The sequence below is a fragment of the Dendrobates tinctorius genome, unplaced genomic scaffold, assembly GCF_039654945.1.
Source record: "Dendrobates tinctorius isolate UK_male_01 unplaced genomic scaffold, ASM3965494v1 ptg000162l, whole genome shotgun sequence".
NCBI classification, from domain to species: domain Eukaryota; kingdom Metazoa; phylum Chordata; class Amphibia; order Anura; family Dendrobatidae; genus Dendrobates; species Dendrobates tinctorius.
Window position 1 is genome coordinate 39,786,013 of NW_027361829.1, and position 20,274 is coordinate 39,806,286.

The following is a 20,274-nucleotide window of genomic DNA, read 5'->3' on the forward strand; positions in this document are numbered from 1 at the left end:
AGACTTGAATAACACCATTCTAATGGAGAAAAAGACATATATTAAGAGAGGTGATGTTAAGAAATTTGGGAACAATGGGGATGATGGATTAAATGTACACGGGTTGTTTCAGAGGCTCATGCTGGAGATGTGATATTTAATACATTTATGTTAGAGTAGGATATAGAAGGGCATAGGGATTTTATAATCTGAAGAATGAATACATAAGTGAATATTGAAGAATCAAACACATAGGAAAAGATGACATACCAAACAAGGGCAGGGGGGGTGTTTTGGGGAAAGAGTTTCATCGGGGGGGGGAGGGAAGGTTTTGATAATTGGTTTACAATAAAATTACAAGATTATTCCATGATACAATACAGGTATGCTTATAATGGGGTCATGAAAATGGATGGATTTACAGTGATATGTAAAACAAGAATGTAATCTGCATTGTTGGGAAATTGTGATTGTCACAATAAAAATGGTTTTGATTAAAAATAGTGATATATAGGGCTGTGGGACAATATTTTATTCAGTGACACCACTGGAGCTTATATGTATGCGTCCTTTTGGTGGGTCTAATAGTGAATGACAGCTCTCTCTGCATGCAGTCATACAGGGAAGGCTGTCAATCACTGAATAGGACCACCCTCTTGACTAACTCATACAATACCAGGGATTTTCAATAAATAAAATATAAGTGATACTGAATCTTTTCTCTCAAAAATGTACATGAATCTGATCAGCTCACTCTGCTCTATACCATCCCGCCTGCAGATCAGACACCATTTTCTTCATGACAGGTTCCTTTTAAGTTTTAGCCTACAGCTGTTTGCTCAGCCAAGTAAAGAAGAACCAGTGAGGATCTATTAACTAACTATTTAAGACTCTGGGCAGATGTACAAGGCAATGCATGAATGAACCTTTTTCACTTAGCGGGAGTATTTGGGTTATGAACCTGCGTGATAAGGTCTGATGATCTGATCAATACCGTCTTGTTCTACTAGTTTACCTTCTATAAATTTAGATTTAAGAAGAACTTCAACAAACTTTTATGAGAAGCTGTAATGGAGTAATTGTAATAGATTTTCAGTATTACTATGGACTATTAGTGCTCAGAGCCTTAGAAAGGTAATTTACTTTTAGAAGCTGTTACTTTCTGTTACAATTGTGGCACCGTCGAATGTTCTTTATGGCTCATCTAAACAATTGCTTGCTTATGGTAATTTGTGTGTTTTATCGTAATGAAAATGGCTACATAAATGGAAGTCTCTTCTTTTTGGCAGATTTGTAAACATCAAGAAAAGTAATTTTAAAACACCCGGAAATTGGGTTTACTTAAAAAAAATTACATTTTTTGCACATAAAGCTTCGTTATTACTTAAAGAAGCATTATCTTTTGCGCTTGCGGATTGGAGAGGCTCTGACTTGTCAGTCCCTCACCAGTCCACACAACAAGGATCTGAATTTCCCCGAAGAAGCTACGTACTATTTATTTCTTATGGGACTTCCAAGTATAGCCAGTTACCGGTTTTATACATGATGAAAGGTGCAGTAGTGCGCATGGCTGACCACTGCTCAGATCCAATGTGGCATTTTCGAATCCCACTTAAGAGTGGAACAGTGGGGTCCTAGTGGACTTTTACCAATTAGCAAGTTACCACTTTGAGTAGAAAATATTAGTTTTAATGATGGGACTAACTCTTAAGTGAAGTGAAGTAACTAATTCACGTAGGTAACTTCACTCACTGGTTCTTAAGGGCCTGTCACACTAAGCGATATCACTAGCAATATCGCTATAACGTCACTGGTTTTTGTGACGTTATAGCGATATTGCTAGCGATATCGCTATGTCTGATACTTACCTCCGACCACTCCCCCCTGGTTATCGCTGATCGCGCGAGAACGTCCTGGACTGTTTTTCGTCGTCAGCTTCCTGTTGGGCTTCCTGTGGCGCCGACAAGCGACGCGTGGACGCGGGCGGGAGGCCGTCAGGATCGCCGTGTCTGACAGGTAAGTAACGACCCCCGACCCCTGCTATGTCGCTGGTGAGATCTGCCTGTGTGGCAGCTCACTAGCGACCACTTAGCGATGCACCAGCGATCCTGACCGTGTCATATCGCTGGTCAGGATCGCTGGTGCATCGCTAAGTGTTACAGTACCTTTAGTGTACTCAACTCCCCTCCATTAATTGTGGGCAATGGTCGGTTCAAAGTAACACAGCTAGTGGTGAAGAGTGTGACTACCGCACACAGACAATAGGGCACTCGATTATTAAAAGTAACGGTAAAGTCAGGGACCTCATGATTTACTCTCTATTTGACTTTATGGCTGGAAATCAGTTGATAAAATATGTGATGTAGGGATAGTAGAGTCGTTTAATCAGATCTACAGACCATTTTGAAGAATCGATGAAGAAGAGAAGTTTTCAACATTGTTCTTCCTGCTTTATCCACATCTACAGAAATTACCCAATTCTAAAAAAAATAGATCCTACATTTTGAAGCTTTTTTTTAAGCTAAGGAATAATGGATCCTCGCCATCCTGAAAATTACAGTTTGAGGCTATGTGCCCACATAGCGTTTTTTAAACGCTCAGGAAACATTTTCTCCTTCCCAGAAAATGCGCGTTTTTGATGCTTTTTTCCGCGCATCTTTTGGACTATTGGATATAGCCAAAAACACGGACCTAAGTGGAAATTAATGAACATGCTGCGTTTTTTACTGCTAAGCGTTTCCTTAGCAGTAAAAAACACATCCATTGGCACAAAAAGGCAAAAATACATTTAAATGAATGGGATGCTTCTTTTAAGCGTTTTTGATGTGGATTGACCTCGAAAAATGCATCAAAAATGCTTAAAAAATGCTACGTGGGCACACAGCCTGAGGCTGGTTTCACACTTGTGTTTTTTTTGCGCTGTTTTTTTGCGCAAAAAAGGCATGCTTTTTTCCTATTCTTTACATGGGTGCGCATACACATGCATTTGTTTTTTTTTAAAAACGCGCTCAAAACCGCAAAAAAATGCACAAATACTCATGATGCGTTTTTTATGTGCATTTGCACTGCGCACTGTGCGCAGCACAAAAAAACGCAAGTGTGAAAGTAGCCTAATTCAGACACATATCAGCTTTAGAAGAAAAGGTACAGCGTTCATTATGACTAAAAAGTGTCTATGCCTGGCAAGTACTCCAATCATTCTCATTTTACTATCTGTTTAAAAATTCTGATGATAACTGGACTTCTATTTCAATATTGTCATAAACAGGCAAAATCCATGAAGGGGTCAGCTCTAAAGTTACAAGCAAAAATTAGACTAATAACCTACATAAGAGGAGCTATTAAAACAAGCCCTTAGCGGTTGTGTATCCTCAGCAAAGAATTCAGAGTAGGTAAGCAGAATGAATTCATGACGTATGGCATTGTGTTCCATTACTTAATGTTTATTTATAATACTATATATAGAGAGACATAAGCAAAAACAAGCAGCTCCACACATTTTATAATGCCTGTTACTTCATTAAGATTTTATCATCCACCTCCTCTAAAAAGCCTCTTCCCTCACTTTGTTAAATCTGCTTTTACTCGGTGCTGTTTCGGCATTATTTTAATCTTTGCTTCCCTACTTTACATGCACTCTCAAATTTTAAACAAGTAAAATTTGTGCATTAGCTTGCCCTTTTTCATTTATGATTTATGACTGACAGGTTCCTTGCTGCAACTTAATGGTATGAGAGAGACATTATTTTAAACATTAAAGTGAAAACCATTTACAAGTATGATAAGAGAGGTCGGCTGACATTAATCTTTAAAATAGCCACAAGGTGCTGCATAAGCTGGTGCTCCACCAACAGGTGAAATACAGGGGACAGCAGCGAAAACAGAAGAAACTAAACTAATAACACAACTGGCTTAAAAATACTTAATATACACTGCTAATATACACAATATACATATACCATCAGTCTACTGTATATTACATACAGTAGTTAGATAGATTTATTTTTCAATGTTTTTCACTGTGCATCTTATTAAAAGGGTTGTCACCTTTCAGAAAAACCCAATTCCCCAAACAGTTTTGTTATTAAAACAAACCTTCTTTACTCACCTTCCCTGGGTCCAGTGCAGAGTTTCCACCATTGCTCCCAGTGTCCAATATTGGCTGACATCACAGACAAAATGGCAGACAATCACTAAGCTCAGCAGCTCTGAGCGGGGAGTTGCATCTTCAAGGGTAGAGCCGCCGAGCTTAGTGATTGACTGCCATGCTGTCACACAACTTCAGCGCTGCAGTCAATATCAGTCACCAGTAAGGGCGGTGAAAACTCAGAATTGCACCTGGGGATGGTGAGTTAAGCAGGTTTTGTTTTTTTTATAACAAACTGTTCCTAGGGGCTGGGATTTTCTAAAAGGGGTCAACAACTTTCAGATCATGAGTTTAGATAGGGAATAAAGTAGCTTGACTAATGCCAAGCTGTTTTCCCCTTCTTGATTGTCAGCTGTCACTTTGCCAAGGAAAACTGCCTAACAACCACATTCTTTTCACCATAGCCACCAAAGCTGATCTGCGTCTGTGCAGAGTGGCATGAAGCCTGGGCAGGGCTTAAAACAAAGTATTTTTTACTGCCTCAGCAAATCGAAGGGATTGGACAGGATGAGATAATCATGGCCTCTTGTTCCCAGAAATGGTACCATACCAGATTGAGGGTTGTCTCACATTTCAGCTAACCTGTTTCTGGAAACAATGCTTTTTTACTTACGGACAATCTTTTTAAGTTACAGAATATATATAGTAAAACCAACTTGAAGGGGTTTTCCATTGCTTTCAATAGGAGCTGATCTGTAGTACTCGGCAGATAAAGGGGTTGTCCAGGACTACTTTTAAAAAAAAACAAACTATGAGCCTAAATACTTACAGGTGGTTATTAACATGGGAAACTACTTGCCTGTTCTACCCAGTGCCGGCTCAGAGCAGTCACTGACCGATTCTGATTCTCCACATTGACAGAGCAGCTATTTCACTTCTTCTCTTCACTGTTGACGGGGTGTGACTGTCAACATCATACTGACAACAGAGCAGAACAGAAATGAAGGCTCTGCTCTGTCAACATGATGTCAGCAGAAGCTCCTGCATTGCTGGCAGGAGCAGTTTGTGACGCTGTGTGCCAACAGAGATCAACACTGGGCGCCACAGGCATGTAGCTATCAACTATCTGCCTGTTAGTTCTTAAGTTCAGAGTAAAAATAATTAAATAGTCCCGGATAACACCATTAAGCAGTGCATAGAGCAGTGGAGTTCTGCGTCATATACTGTCCACATCTGCTGCTGTCAGAGACGATAAATTTTAGCATAATAAAGAGCCACGTTGAAACACAGAAGGCTTCTCATTTACCACAGCACGGTAAATGAGAAGCAGTGGTGTCATCCCCACACCGATCAGATATTAATGACCTTTCCTAAGGATCGGTCATTAATATCAATGCAGCGAAAAATCTCTTTCATAGATAACATTGCTCCTTGAAAAGTCATTGCAACATAATTTTATGTGAACGCAAGACTAGATGGAGAGGAGCATTACTCCTAGACCCTGTGGACTGCTGATTATCCCAGTTCTGAAAACTTGCATGATTGTAGAGTGAGAATAATCCTAAATTAGGTGCCTTGAGTGCAGAGCACAATGTTGGTGAAGTTCTTTGCCAAGCTTTATTTCTGGTAAAACATGCTACATGGACTTACCTTGTAGATTTTGCAATGGCAGAGTCATTATTCCTCCGGCTGCTGCAGCTGCCACCAGGCCTTGAATGTTTGTAAGATTGGCTGTAGGCAATGTCAGCACCAGTCCTTGCTGTCCCCCAAGTTGTCCGGCCATGTTGAATGGGATAAGAATTGGCTGGTTGAGGCCAGGAGCACCCCCTGGCATCACTCCAGCTACCGCTGATGCCAGTTGTTGTGCTGCTAGCAGTGGCTGGAAAATAAACATAAATCTGAGTTAAGCAAGTATGGGGTTATATGGCTCAGAAAACAGAAAACTCTCCAATGATATGTTGAAAAGCATTTCATAAAGCTTTCTACTTTATCAATTGGCTGAGTATTGTTTACTGTATACTGAACTGCAAATGCAATGAATAAAGCACAAGATGTGACTAAAGTACATAAAAACCATATATTGCTGGAGCCATTGTTTAGTATGTGCATATAATGTAATAATAGAATTGGATACCAGCACACAAGACACATGAATTACCAATATCTACACAAATACTGTACATCATGCTTTCCCACGAGACACATTTTACTCTTTTCCACAAATAAGGCATTTCCTAGCCATTTCTGCTTAATAAAATAAGATGTGTTTTTAGCAAGCTACCTTTGTCTAACATACCCATTTCATCCCCTTGGGCAATATCTACCAACACGTAACAGGCCATCGGTGAAAACACTTGGTGAGCTTCATTTATTATTCATGTCATATTCAAACAGTGCGCCAGTCTCTCCCTCAGGGCTGTGTGGCAGTTTGATCAACAGGGTGCACACTGGTATTGTTTTCTAGCAGTTTTCTACATCCTTAAATAAATGAATTTTGCTTACTATGACTATGAATTCTACCCACTTCATTAGGGTCCAATGCAATAATTGGTAATGTGTATATGTCCTTAAAATTGGCAGAAATGCAATGATATACTTTTGCCAAGGAGTCTGATGTTCATGTAATAAGTTTATCATAGAAGTGGATGAGATGTCCCGTAATATCACGGCTAGGGAACAAAAAATAACAGAACAATTTTTCTAATCCTGGACAACAGCTTTCACGTTTACTCATTAATTTATAGTGAATTGTAACAAAGAATGCTACTTATTGTGCCCACTTTCTAACTTCAGTGAGTTTCATTCAAGTTGACAGTTCATTAAAAGATCTAAACTCCTTTAAAGGAGCAAGATGATGGTTTAGTGATTTCAGAACTGAGGTCCTGGGATGGTATGAATGATATTCCATAACATTGCATTCACACATACAAGTGTTGCAGTCCGAGTTCAGACTGTGAAGCATGGACTGTCCGCTGGTCTCCTGACCTAAACTTAATGGCCCCTTAGGCATAAATGAGACTGTCAAGTCCATGCATCATGCTCTGTAGACGGACCGTAACACATGAACATGAGAATGAAGCATTACTCTAAGCATGGTTGGGTGTATCTGACAAAGGGGAATTAGATTTTGGCCCCGCTGAGGACAGAGACTGATATGAGTGATGACAATCTCCAGATCGAAATGATGAAATATATTGGTGTTATATAATATATATACTGTAATTTTGGTCGATGTGATACATTCTTTTTTACACATTAAACAAAATGTTCATTTGCAGAAACAATCTACTGTAATTAAAGTTGAGATATAACTTATAAACACTTCGAAGATAAAGTAAATCCAAAGTATGCCATATTCCAATTAAATCAGACGGAGCAACGCTATTTAGTCAAAAGTTTCCACCATAACCATTACACTCAAACAATGAAGCACACGGCTATGTGACTGCTAGTGGTATGGGTGATACTAAATAGATAGATTACCATATTGTACACTGTCATAGGATGCCACCTTTGCCTCAAGTCAGTTTCTGAAATTTCTGATCTGTTAGGTGTTCCCTGACCATCTGCATAGCATTCTAGAATCTAGAATGCACAATAGTAAACGTTGGCCGAAGTGGTGAAGATATGTAAAGAACATTGCCATTGGACTGGACTGCCAGTGAAGCAATTAAAAAAGTTTTCTGGACTAATGAATGATGTTTCACTACAGTATCTTGAAGCCTAATGGATGAATCTGGGATTAGTAATACTCAGAAAACACATACATAGGCAATACAATGAAATTTGGTGGAGGCAGGATAGTGGAATTTCAATGTTTGGTCAGTGTCTAGTTCATTTCCAGTGATGAGCAATGTAAATGTTATTATATGCAAAGGTGTTTTACACAGTTCTCTTTTCCAACTTTGATATTCTCACCTATTATGCCTCCGTTACCAACTTCTCCACCTTTCCTTTGCCTCAGTTGGCATTCTCTGCTCTACTGCATTTTGGGTTAACTTAACATGGTAACCTAGTGTACATCTGCAAGGTCATGTTCTCTGGCCTTATAGGCTGGCTCAGGCAGAAGTACATTGCCTGAATAATAAGGTAGTTGACCTCCTTGCTGCTATTGTGCACTGCTGCAAGCTTTTCATTGGACCATGACAAACTAAGCTTTGCTATCTTTGAGTCAAACCTACTGTACTGCTGCCAGCTTTGCTTTGTACTTGGTAACAAACTCAGCTTGTCCAGTTTCTTGGAAGTCTGATCCGTATTGTCATTGAATTTGTAACAAACTCAACTGTACTATATAACTTGCCTTGGACTCAGTAGCAAATCCTATTTTCATTTTTCGCTATTGTACTGTTCCTATTTTGAAGCTGAATAGTAGCCATAACTTCTCTCTGTTGCACTGGTTGCTCTAACCCCATTCTACACAAGTTGGTGTGTCTACAATTCTGTTTTTGTTATTCCAGTCTCGTGCCTTCTGCTTCAGTGTGCTTCTTCAGCTCCTCTAACTCCTACTGAGCTGTTCTGCTGCACCAAAACCCTCAGTCTCTATAAAATACTGCATCAGTATTGCTCTACTAGATCAAAGGCTTTAAAGATCCTCCTCTCCAGGCAAGACGTAACACTTTCTGGAAGAGTTTGGGGAAGACCTATAGCTGTTTCACAATGGCTTTGCCACAATGTACAAATTGTTGTCAATAAAGACCTGGCTTGTTTAGTTCTATGTGAACTTCAGTGGACTGCAACCTGGGATTGGAGATTTTGCTAAATTAAATTCCCTCTGCACAATAAATAACAATCCCAAAAAGATGGAAGAATTGGAAGCAATTAAAGAGACCAGGATGGATGAACACAGAAATTAATCACTTGGTAAAAAGGAAAAAAGAAATGTATATTAAATGGAAAGGGGACATATCTAAAGAAGAATATAATGCTGTTTGCATGGAATGCAACGCAACTGCTAGAAGAGATAAAGCCAGTAATGAAGTGAGACTTGTAAGGGAGACCAAAAGCAATAAAAATGGATTTTGGGGGCATGTCAAATGCTAAAGAAAAGTCAAAGATGCTATAGGATTTTTACAGGATGAAAAGGGTAAAGTAGTGAACAATGATGTTGAGAAGGTCGAACTTTTAAATTCCTATTTTGTGTCTGTGTTCTCTAAGAAAGGAATTGTAACATCAACTGATCTTCATGGTGCCAACGAATGTATAAAATAATCCACACTATCTATAAGCAGAGGGATGTTGAGGGAACACTTAGCTAATTTAAATGAATTTAAATCTCCTGGTCCAGATTAATTACATCCTAGTTTACTGAATGATTTTGCAAAGCAAATTGCAGAACCACTAGCCAGAATCTTTGAAAAAGCCTGGAGAACAGGAGTCCTAGAAGATTGGAGAAGTGCAAATGTTGTCCCTATCTTCATAAAAAGGAAAGAAGATGGAGTCAGGAAATTACTGGCCATTGAGCCTTACTTCAAGATCTTTGAACAAGTTATTAAACAGACTGTATGTAAGTACTTGGATAAGAATACAGTAATTAACCAGAGCCAGCATGGGTTTGTAGCAAACAAATCATGACAGACTAATCTAATTTCCTTCTATGATGGAATCACTGACTGGGTGGATCAGGGATATGTGGTAGATACAGTTATCTTGACTTCGGCAAATCATTTGATAAAGTGTCTCACACTATTCTTATTGAAAAATATGACAAATTACGGGATTAACAAGGCTATGGTTACGTGGATTCATAACTGGCTCTGATTGTACTAAGAGTGGTAATAAATGGTTGCACATCCAATTGGAAAAATGTTTCAAGTGGGGAATCAAGTTCCTGACATAAAAATTGGGCCAGATGGTTAATAGGGTTGACATCTACATGGGCAACCTCTTATTAAATGATACAGTGACATGTAAAATAAAAACAGCAAATACTCATATATACTCACTTCCTATACCAGCACCAATTAAGTGATGATGGCACTGTGTTGGCCAGCGCTTTAATGATATGTCACATAAGCGCTGCAGCCTACCAGCCTCCTTTGATAGGCTGCAGTGCTCAGATTTCCCTTCCAGAACTGTTTTGTTTGGGAGAAGTATGAGTACTGTAGCCTATCATAGGCTTCTTAATGTTTATTCCAGCATATTCTATTCATCTTGATTTTGAGCTTTAACAAATCAATAATACTAATAGGCAGTCATGCAACATGTCATTAAGACCCCATTATTGTCAGTCTGCTTGAGTGTTGAATAATTAATGTTTCCTTCAGTGACAATACAGTAAGCATTCACTCAGAATTGATCACCCCTTTATGTACAGTATTTATTGTGCCTTGCTTATGCACTTTATTTTTTTAGACTAATTGAGAATCCAATAAAACAATAGATAAAATATGTAGAAAAAAGACAACAATGGAATTTCTTAAAAATGCCCAAATCAGGACGGAGTAGGAACAAGCCCCATCCTGGATCATGACAATAATCTGTATTATGAACACCTAGATATTATCAATGGGTATATGTTTGCAAAAACGGCAGGATCTGGGCAATCATAGGCTGCCCTTTAGCAGTACAGAAATAGATGAGGGCTTCCTAGAGACAGCTGTGGAGCAGGGGCGCCATATTCATAATAATATAGGGTGCCTACTTCCGCTGTCTAGGTAGGGATTCAGACAGGTCTAGTTGATTGGTACTGTTGTCAGTGTATCTGAATATGTTTTTATTATTATTATTATTATTAAGATTTTTTGTCCACCCTTTTTGTCCAAAACTTGTCTATGAAGATAGTTTTCAGGGATTCATCTTGTGCAAAACCTTGTCATTATGGTCTTCAATGTAACTATTTGATAATTTCACCTTTGACTAAAGGGCATGTCACACTAAGAGATATCGCTAGCAATATCGCTATAACTAGTGACGTTATAGCGATATTGCTAGCGATATCTCTGTGTCTGATACTTACCAGCGACCGGCTCCCCCGCTGGTTATCGCTGATCGCGCGAGAACGTTCAGGACTGTTTCTCGTCGTCAGCTTCCTGTGGCGCTTCCTGCTGTGAGGACGAGCGACGCGTGGAGCCGGGCGGGAGGACGCAGGATCGCCTGGTGTGACAGGTAAGTAGCGATCCCCGTCCCCAGCGATGCCGCTAGTGAGATCTGCCTATGTGGCAGCTCACTAGCGACCACTTAGCGATGTACCAGCGATCCTGACCGCGTCATATCGCTGGTCGGGATCGCTGGTACATCGCTAAGTGTGACAGTACCTTTATGGGTCCTACTGTTGTTGGCAAAAAGGAGATGATGATAAACTACACAAGATAAGTCACTAAAGATTAACTCCACAGACATTACCCATACATTGAAGCAAATAGGAGAGAACAAAAGGCTTTGATTAGTCCAGATACAATGATAAAACTCAATTATGAAAAAGACAAACAAATAGATGTCAGATACACTGACATCAGTACCCAAAAACTAGACCTAATCTGTATCCTAATGTCTGAATCCCTACCTAGACAGCGGACGTTGGCACCCTATATTATTGCGAATATGGTGGCTATCTCTAGAAAACCCTCATCTATTCCTGTACTGCTAGAGAGAGGGCAGCTAATGATTGCCCAGATATCTTCGTGCTCATAAAACAGATTAGGTCCAGTTGATGGTACTGTTGTCAGTGTGTCTGAATATCTGTTTTTTATTATTGGGTTTTTATCATTGTACCTGGAATAATCACCGCCTTTTGGTCTCTCTTATTATAATCATCTCCTTTTTGCCCCCTTTTTTACCTTTATGCTTGGACCTTGTCTATGTAGTTAATTTTCAGGGATTGATCTTGTGCAAAACCTTATCATTGTGGTCTTCAATGTAATTATTTGGGGATCTCACCTTTGACTGACAGGTCCTACTGTTGTTAATGTGTCCCAAATTTTATAATTGGGCACATTAGGGCAAGCAGGAACAGCCGCCAAGTAGCGGGGGCACCAATATCGCATATCAAGGGAGCCAACCTCCACTGGTATACAAGGATGCAGATGAGAAATTGTTTAGGGATAATCCAGGGTCATCCCTATTTGCAGTGTGTTGTGTGTTTTACATGTTGTTAGTCCTTTTTAATATTGACCTTCATTAAAAGTTATGTTTTATTTTTTGGGGTCTTCACATGTGAGCCATTATAGATAGACCCTGAACCTCTTTATTTTATTTTTTGATGTTGATTTATATTACGTGGAATGGAAAGTCTCCCTCATAATGAGAGATTAGAAAAATTGGGCTTGTTTAACACAGAAAAAGAACCCCTCAGAGGCAATGTGTTTTATATGTATAAATACAAGTGTGTTCCCTAGAAAGAACTAGCACATGACATATTCCTTCAAATGACCATACAAAGGACCAGGACATTCATTATGTGGGAGAAAAGGCAATTTTGTCACGTAAATAGGAAAGGGTTATTTTCAGTTAAAGCAGTCAGACTGTGGAATGCCCTACCACAAGAAGTAGTAATGGCAGACACTATATCAGCATATAAAAATCGACTGTACGATTTTTCCAGAACAAATTGCATTGTGGGTTATAAATAATCTAGCGATAATGTATAAATGGTGGAGAAACGTTGAAATTGATGGACCCGTGACTTTTTTCAACCTACTGTATGTAACTATGTAAGCTTGGATAAGGCGAAGTACACTCTGAAGCGTGTAGCTTTTCCCAACGAATAATTTAGTGTTCTTATATGTCTCGATTAGGCTAGGTTCACATCGCATTAGGGCAATCCGTTTAACGGATCTGCTAAACGGATGCGCTAACGATGAGCCAAATTGTCTGTATTTTTGTGATCACGTTAACGCATGTGTTAACTCATGGTTGTATTGTGTTGGCCTGCGTTAGCAATAGAGTTCTATGCAGAGTGAACGCTTCCGTTCGCTGTGTGTTCGCCGTAACGTACCCAAAAACGTGGTAGTCCAAGTTCGAAGGTGTATCACAAAATAACGGACCATTGCTAATGCATGCCGATTTTGACATGCATTAGGATGCGTTATGCTAATGGAAGTCAATGGGTGTGTTAACATGTCCGCTACATTGCGTTAGTGCCGCATAGAAACGGATCCGTTAAACAGATTGCCCTAACGCGATGTGAACCTAGCCTTATATAGATGTCCATTTAACCCCTTACTGCCAGCTGACGGAATATTAAGTCAGCTTGCAGTATCCCTCGCTTTGAGGTGGGCTCCGGCGGTGAGCCCACCTCAAAGCCACAACATGTCAGCTAATTTAAACAGCTGACATGTGCCCGCAATAGGCAAGAGTGGAATCGCGATCCGCCTGCGCCTATTAACTAGTAAAATTAGAGTTTGACAGCAGGCATTTAACTAGAGCTTCCGGCGCGCGGCCAGAAATACGCGTATCGCTGACCCCGTCACGTGATCGGGGGTCAGCGATGCGTTGCCATAACAATCTGAGGTCTCCTCAAGACCTCTATGGTTGTTGATGGCAGATTGCTATGAGCGCCACCCGCTGGTTGGTGCTCATAGCAAAGCTGTCATTCTGCTACCTAGAGGTGATCTCTGCATCACCTCTATGTAGCAGAGGCGATCGCGCTATGGCAGCTTCAAACCTCCTATGGAGGCTATTGAAGCATGCCGAAAGTTAAAAAAAAAAGTGTTTAAAAATTAAAAAAAAAAAACATAAAAGTTTAAATCACCCCCCCTTTCGCCCAAATCAAAATGAAACAATAAAAAAATCAAACCTACACATATTTGGTATCGCCGCGTTCAGAATCGCCTGATCTATCGATAAAAAAAGGATTAACCCGAGCGCTAAGGCCTCTTTCACACTTCAGTTTTTTACAATCAGTCACAATCCGCCAGGTTTTGAAAAAACCGATCCGCAATTTTTTTTTTGAGGATCCGTTTTTTTCCCCATTGACTTCCATTATTGGCGGATTGTGACGGATTGCCGTCCGTTGCATCCGTTTTTTTTGCGGATCCGCCAAAAGTTCCTGTCCGTCACCATCCTCAAAGATTTCAAAACGGAGCTTGCAACGTTTTTTTCTCTGGCGGATCCTCCAGACACTGTTTTAACCCGAAATTCTTTCTGGGTGCCGGACAAAAAAAATTCTCTCTCTCTCTCTCTCTCTCTCTCTCTCTCTCTCCTTTTCCAGGCTGCGATTCCTTTAAAATTCTTCATTTGTCGGATCCGTCAAAAAAACGGACAGGTGGCATCCGTTGTCATCAGTACTACAACGGATACGCCATCCGTCCTTTTGGCGGATTATGACTGATGCAAAAAACTGAAGTGTGAAAGAGGCCTAAACGGCATAGTGAAAAAAAATCAAAACGCCAGAATTACTTTTTTTGGTCGCCGCGACATTGCATTAAAATGCAATAACGGGTGATCAAAAGACTGTATCTGCACAAAAGTGGTATCACTAAAAATGTCAGCTCGGCACACAAAAAGTAAGCCCTCACCCAACCCGAGATCACGAAAAATGAAGATGCTGCAGGTCTCGGAAATGGCGCAATTTTTATTTTTAGCAGACTTTGGAATCTTTTTTCACCACTTAGATAAAAGAGAACCTAGAAATGTTTGGAGTCTATGAACTCGTAATGACCTGGAGAATCATAGTGGCAGGTCAGTTGTAGCATTTAGTGAACCTAGTGAAAAAAACAAACAAAAAACAAGTGTGGGACTGCACTTTTTTTGCAATTTCACCGCACTTGGAATTTTTTTCCCGTTTTCGAGTACACAACATGGTAAAACCAATAGTGTTGTTCAAAAGTACAACTAGTCCTGCAAAAAATAAGCCCTCTCATGGCCACATTGATCGAAAAATAAAAAAGTTATGGCTCTGGGAAGAAGGGGAGCGAAAAACGAAAACGAAAAAAGCTCCAATCATGAAGGGGTTAAGTGTATAGGAAACAGACTGTTTTCTTATACATAGATCAACACTGCAAAACAATGTACCCTATGCAGTAATCATTTTTTTTATTAGGTGTATTGAACAGTGCCGAGCATGCTGGCCCATCCCTAATGACTATTCTTCCAACCTGACTATGGACAATATTAGTGTATACTTCTTGGGCATATGTGCCCAACAGTAGCCAAAAAAATAGTCTGATGCCTAAACCTAAGATTACTACCTTTTTATCTCTTAATAATAAGGAATATACTCATGTATAAGCCGACCCGTATATAAGCTGCCCCCCTAATTTTGCCACAAAAAACTGAGAAAACGTATTGACTCACGTATAAGCCTAGGGTTAATGGTGGTCCAAGAAGATGCTCCATAGATAAAAACCCCCATATGCTGCTGCACAAGGGTTAATGCTGCCCTATAAGATGCTCCATAAAGTCTCCCCATATATTGCTGCACAAGGGTTAATGCTGTCCCATAAGATGCTCCATAAATACCACCTATATGCTGCTGCACAAGGGTTAATGCTGCCCCATAAGATGCGCCATAAATACCCCCCATAAGATGCTGCTGCACAAGGGTTAATGCTGCCCCATAAGATGTTCCATAAATACCCCCCATAAGATGCTGCTGCACAAGGGTTAATGCTGCCCCATAAGATGCTCCATAAATACCCCCCATAAGATGCTGCTGCACATGGGTTAATGCTGCCCCATAAGATGCTCCATAAATACCCACCATAAGATGCTGCTGCACATGGGTTAATGCTGCCCCATAAGATGCTCCATAAATACCTCTTATTTGCTGCTTCTGCAATTAAAAAAAAATGACATACTCAACTCTCTGTCGCTGGGGGCCAGGTTCCGGTGTCCTGAGCCCCCAGCACTGGCGGTATTTACCTGCCCCTGTTCCATCGCTGTCCAGCGCTGTGTCTCTCAGGTCTCTACAGTGACGTTCATTCATCAGAGGGCGCGCACTGACTACGTCATTGCGCCCTCTGACTTGAATGTCACAGCAGGAGGACCCGGAGACATAGCGGTGCACGGCGATGGAACGGGGACAGGTGAATATTGCTCTGCCCTGTCATATTCACCCCCTCCTGGTGCACGGTCTTCTCTGCAGCCCCTACTTCCTGCATTCAGCGGACACGTGGTACCGCTCATTAAGAGCATATTCATGAGTTTAGTGAGCGATACCACATGACCGCTGAATGCAGGAAGCAGACGACCGAGGAAGAAGCAAGGGCTGCAGAGACGTGCCAGGAGGGGGTGAGTATGGTCTCTGACACCCCCGCTCCCCCACCCACCCCGGTATATGACTCGCGTATTAGCCGAGAGGGGGACTTTCAGCCCAAAAAAATGAGCTGAAAATCTCGGCTTATATGCGAGTACATACGGTATATATATGCATGAAAAAGGGATATTTTACTAAGCTGCATCTAGATATACATTAAAGGGGTTGTCCAGCTTTTGGCTACACGTATGCAGTATGTGACTGCAGACTTGTGAATACTAACATCACGTACACTGCACAACGTGGAGATTCTCTGATGCCGGGAGCAGGCAGTCATGTGACTGAAAGTATGCGATTGTATATTTCAAGCCACTTTTCGACTAACCTGTGTCTTAATGCAATACACTTGCATTAAGAAAAGGCCAAGCCCATTTAGTAAGCATCTGACCTCATGTATGGAAATCATAAACTTGCAGTGACATGCCTGCTCCTGACACCGGCACCAGAGAATCCTCATATCAAGCAGTGTACGCGATGTGACAATTCACAAGTTTGCAGTCTCTTGGACTTGTACCCTAAAGCTGGACAACCCATTTAAACCAAGGGTCTTACAACTAGGGGAGCAATCATAGCAACTGCAGCTACTATGGGGTCTAGATGCTAGATAAACCCATGTCTACCCAAGGGTGAGGTGTTGATATTGAATAGAGTCCAAAGTAAAGGTAAGCCTTTTATTCATGTTCGGTAGATGATAACAGAATCACTCTTTCCAAGTTTTGCTATGATACCTACAGCCCTGCATAAAATATAGACTTTCATCTTTGTAACTTGTATAAAAAAAATCTAGATTAAACTTAGTAATGATATTAAGTTTCCAATTAAATTTAATTAATAATTAATTGACAATCCACATAATTCACATTTTGTGGTGAAATATTTGATTGTCCATTAAGTAAGTCTTTTCAGGTAATTGTTTAAAGTGAACCTGACAGCTGATATATGCTGTCTGACCCATGGGTGGCATGTATCAGGCAAAGGATAGATGATTTCTGGCAGGTATATTTAACTCTGAAATGCTGCAGCATTTTCAGAGAATAGTGTAGTTTAAAATATGCTGAGGCTCGTATTTGAGGCTAATTAGACACGCAGGTTTTCCCTGCCCTCTGACCTTGAGTGATAGGCCTCTCCCTAACTCATTCTCAAAGAGAGAGATCTGTCACTTGAGGGCAGCAGCAGGGAGAAGCCATGTGGATCAGTAGCCAGCGTCTGCTAAACTATATTTTTCTCTGAAATGAAGCACAGTTTCAGGGTCAAGCATACCTGGCTGAGATAATACCTGTGGATCAGGTAGTATGTATCAGTTACCAGGTTCCCTTTAATGCAAATGCCATCTTGAGAACAAGTAGAAATTAGGATTGTAGATCCCAATGGCTGACATTACTGTTGCTACTATCTGACTTCAACACCAAAATAAGTGGAATGATACAATTTTAGGGCATGTCCAAATGTTAACATTGAGACCTTACTGCATATTGAAAAATCCTACAAACACTTAAGTTTGCTCATATGTTTGGATATTCTCAAGGAGGGAAGGAAGCAGATGCTTTCTATTTGAAATATGTTCTAGAAATGGGGGAAGACTAAAGTTTTAGGATTGCATGGGCAATAGATATTGGAGAGTAGACAGGAGAATGGTCAAAGATTGACATTTTCCACATGGAATTTTTATTAAAAAAACAATCATGTTTAAAACACAAAAACTCTGAGTTTATGTAATATACCATTATTTCAAGTGTGACAGGGTCACTGGCACGGTGTATGAGGGGAGATATGTGTCATGGAGACTGCTTTCCTCTGTGATCTAGAAACCCATAAGTTTCTTTTCAGGATGATATGTGCTGAAGGAGTTAAGCAGCTCTGTTATGGGCGGGTTTTTAGGTGTGTAGGTAAGAGATGGGAGGGACACCTACTCACCATATCTCCACCTCAAGGGTGTGGCTGGGGAAATAAATGTCAGGACAGTTTTTCTGTGGTCTGTGTTGTGTAGAACTAAGGAAGCCTACAGGATGACGCTCCTGTGAGAACTGCTATATGTGTTGGCCCAGAAGTGATGGGCAGGACTGCTTATGAACTTTTTATTTCCTTTTGAGCCAGAAAAGCTGTTTTTATATTACCATTTTGGGGTTTATGATTATGATACATTAAACCACCCAGAGACTTTAACCCACGTGTGCCTGTGTCTACCTCGAGGAGCAGCTAAGTGAGCTGACCTGCCACAAGTGGTATTTTGGATGCAGGTAAACGTTCCAGGAACACATGTAACAGCAATGTATAAATCGTATGTACTGGGTTAGGGCAGCTACGAAGATGGAACAGCGGTCGTAAAAATGAGATGAGCTACTCAAGCACCTGATCCTGAGCCAGCAGCAACAGCAACAGATACAGCAGGAGACTAATAAGCTCCTAATGCAACAGATTCAGCAACATCAAAGGCAGATGGAACTCTTGATGGGAGATGACTGCAGCAGAGAAACTGCCCCTCCCCCACATCAAGGTGATGACTCCTGTGTCCAGAAAGCGGTAAGACGAGCCATGTAAAAGATGACCCCAGGGAATGATACAGAGGCATTTTTGGCTGTTTTTAAATGGGTTGCAGAGCTGGAGAGGCTGCCCCCGGACCAGTGGGCAGAGGTGCTGGCCCCCTATCTGACAGGTGAACCCCAGAAAGCATATTTTAACTTGGCCTTGCAGGATGCCCGAGAATATGTCAAGTTTAAACTGGAGATATTGGCACGCTCAGGGGTCACTATGTCTGTCAGAGCCTAAAGGGTTCATCACTGGGCGTATTGTGGTGACAAACCTCCCCGCTCACAAATGTTTGACTTGTTGTGTTTGGTCCAGAAGTGGTTGCAGCCAGAGTCCTCCACTCCAGCCCGAGTGAGTCATGATAGACAGACTTATTCACTCTTTCCCCTGGCATTGCAGACCTGAGTTACCCAAGGAGATCCCCAGAATGCAGATGATCTGGTGGGCCTCGTAGAAAGGTACCCGGTGGACGAGAGGTCCCTGAAGAAGTCAGGGAGTGGTACATCTCCATACTGTGATACCCAGAAGGAGCTCGAGTCCCAAAAGAAGAGTAACAGAGTCAACCACTTGGGGGGAGTCCAAGGCCCTAAGGAGCTGCTGAGGGGCTACTAAAGCCTGCTGCTAAAGACCTGATCTGCTGGCGGTGTCACAGTCCTGGACACATAGCAGCCCATTGTCCTATGTCTGCTGAGCAGATGGATTGCAGCCTGGGCAGGTGTTGCTCGTATTATGCCTACCCAGCCTGCAGTGTAGACTATCAGCCTGGAGAGGGGCTGCAGTCATGTCCCTTGACCATAAACGGAGTACTGGTGTCAAGACTTTTGGACTCCGGGACCTTGGTGACCCTGATAAGGGCCACACTTCCCCACCAGTTGATCACAGGGAAACATGTGGGCATCCTCTGTATCCATGGGGATACAAAGACTACCCTGTTGCCAGAGTGTTGATTAAAATGAGCCGTGGTACAATGTTCCATGAGGTCGGGGTAGTCAGAGACTTGCTGCACCCTGTGATAATTGGGCAGGACTTTAGCCTGTTCTGCGACTTGTGGGGAAAAACAGGGATGTCCAGTGTCTCAGGCAAGAGCCAGCGTAACCCTGATGAATCCCCATTGCAATCAGAGGTGGAGGAGGTCCCTTTTGTGTCCTAGGTGGTGATGAGGACCAATCGGTGACCAGGGAGGCTAAGGTTCCTGAGCTGGGGGTTTCTGGGGAAAATTTCAGGACTGCTCAAATGCGGGATCTTCCCCTAAAAGGTTCCTTTGAAAATGTGTCTGTGATTGATAGGGTTGCTCAAGAGCCAGGGCTTGATCCAGGTTCCCACACTTTGCAGTCAATGGCGAATTCCTGTATAGAGTGACTACACTGACGGGAGGTGAAATAGTGGAGCAGTTGTTGGTTCCAGGGCCATGCCAGCAGAGGGTTCTAGACATGGCTCATTCGCATGTTTTGGGGATGGAGAAAAGGCAGGAGAGAATACTGCAGAGGTT

At 41.4% G+C, this 20,274-nt stretch overlaps 1 protein-coding gene across 2 annotated transcripts in view; it reads right to left on the reverse strand.

Moving 5' to 3' along the window:
- Positions 1-20,274, reverse strand: part of POU6F2 (POU class 6 homeobox 2) — an 812,961-nt gene that overhangs the window by 492,750 nt on the left and 299,937 nt on the right. For both annotated transcript variants that reach the window (XM_073549965.1, XM_073549964.1), the window contains exon 3: positions 5,717-5,945. In XM_073549965.1, coding sequence (XP_073406066.1) covers positions 5,717-5,945 — 229 coding nt within the window. The remainder of the gene's footprint in view (positions 1-5,716; positions 5,946-20,274) is intronic.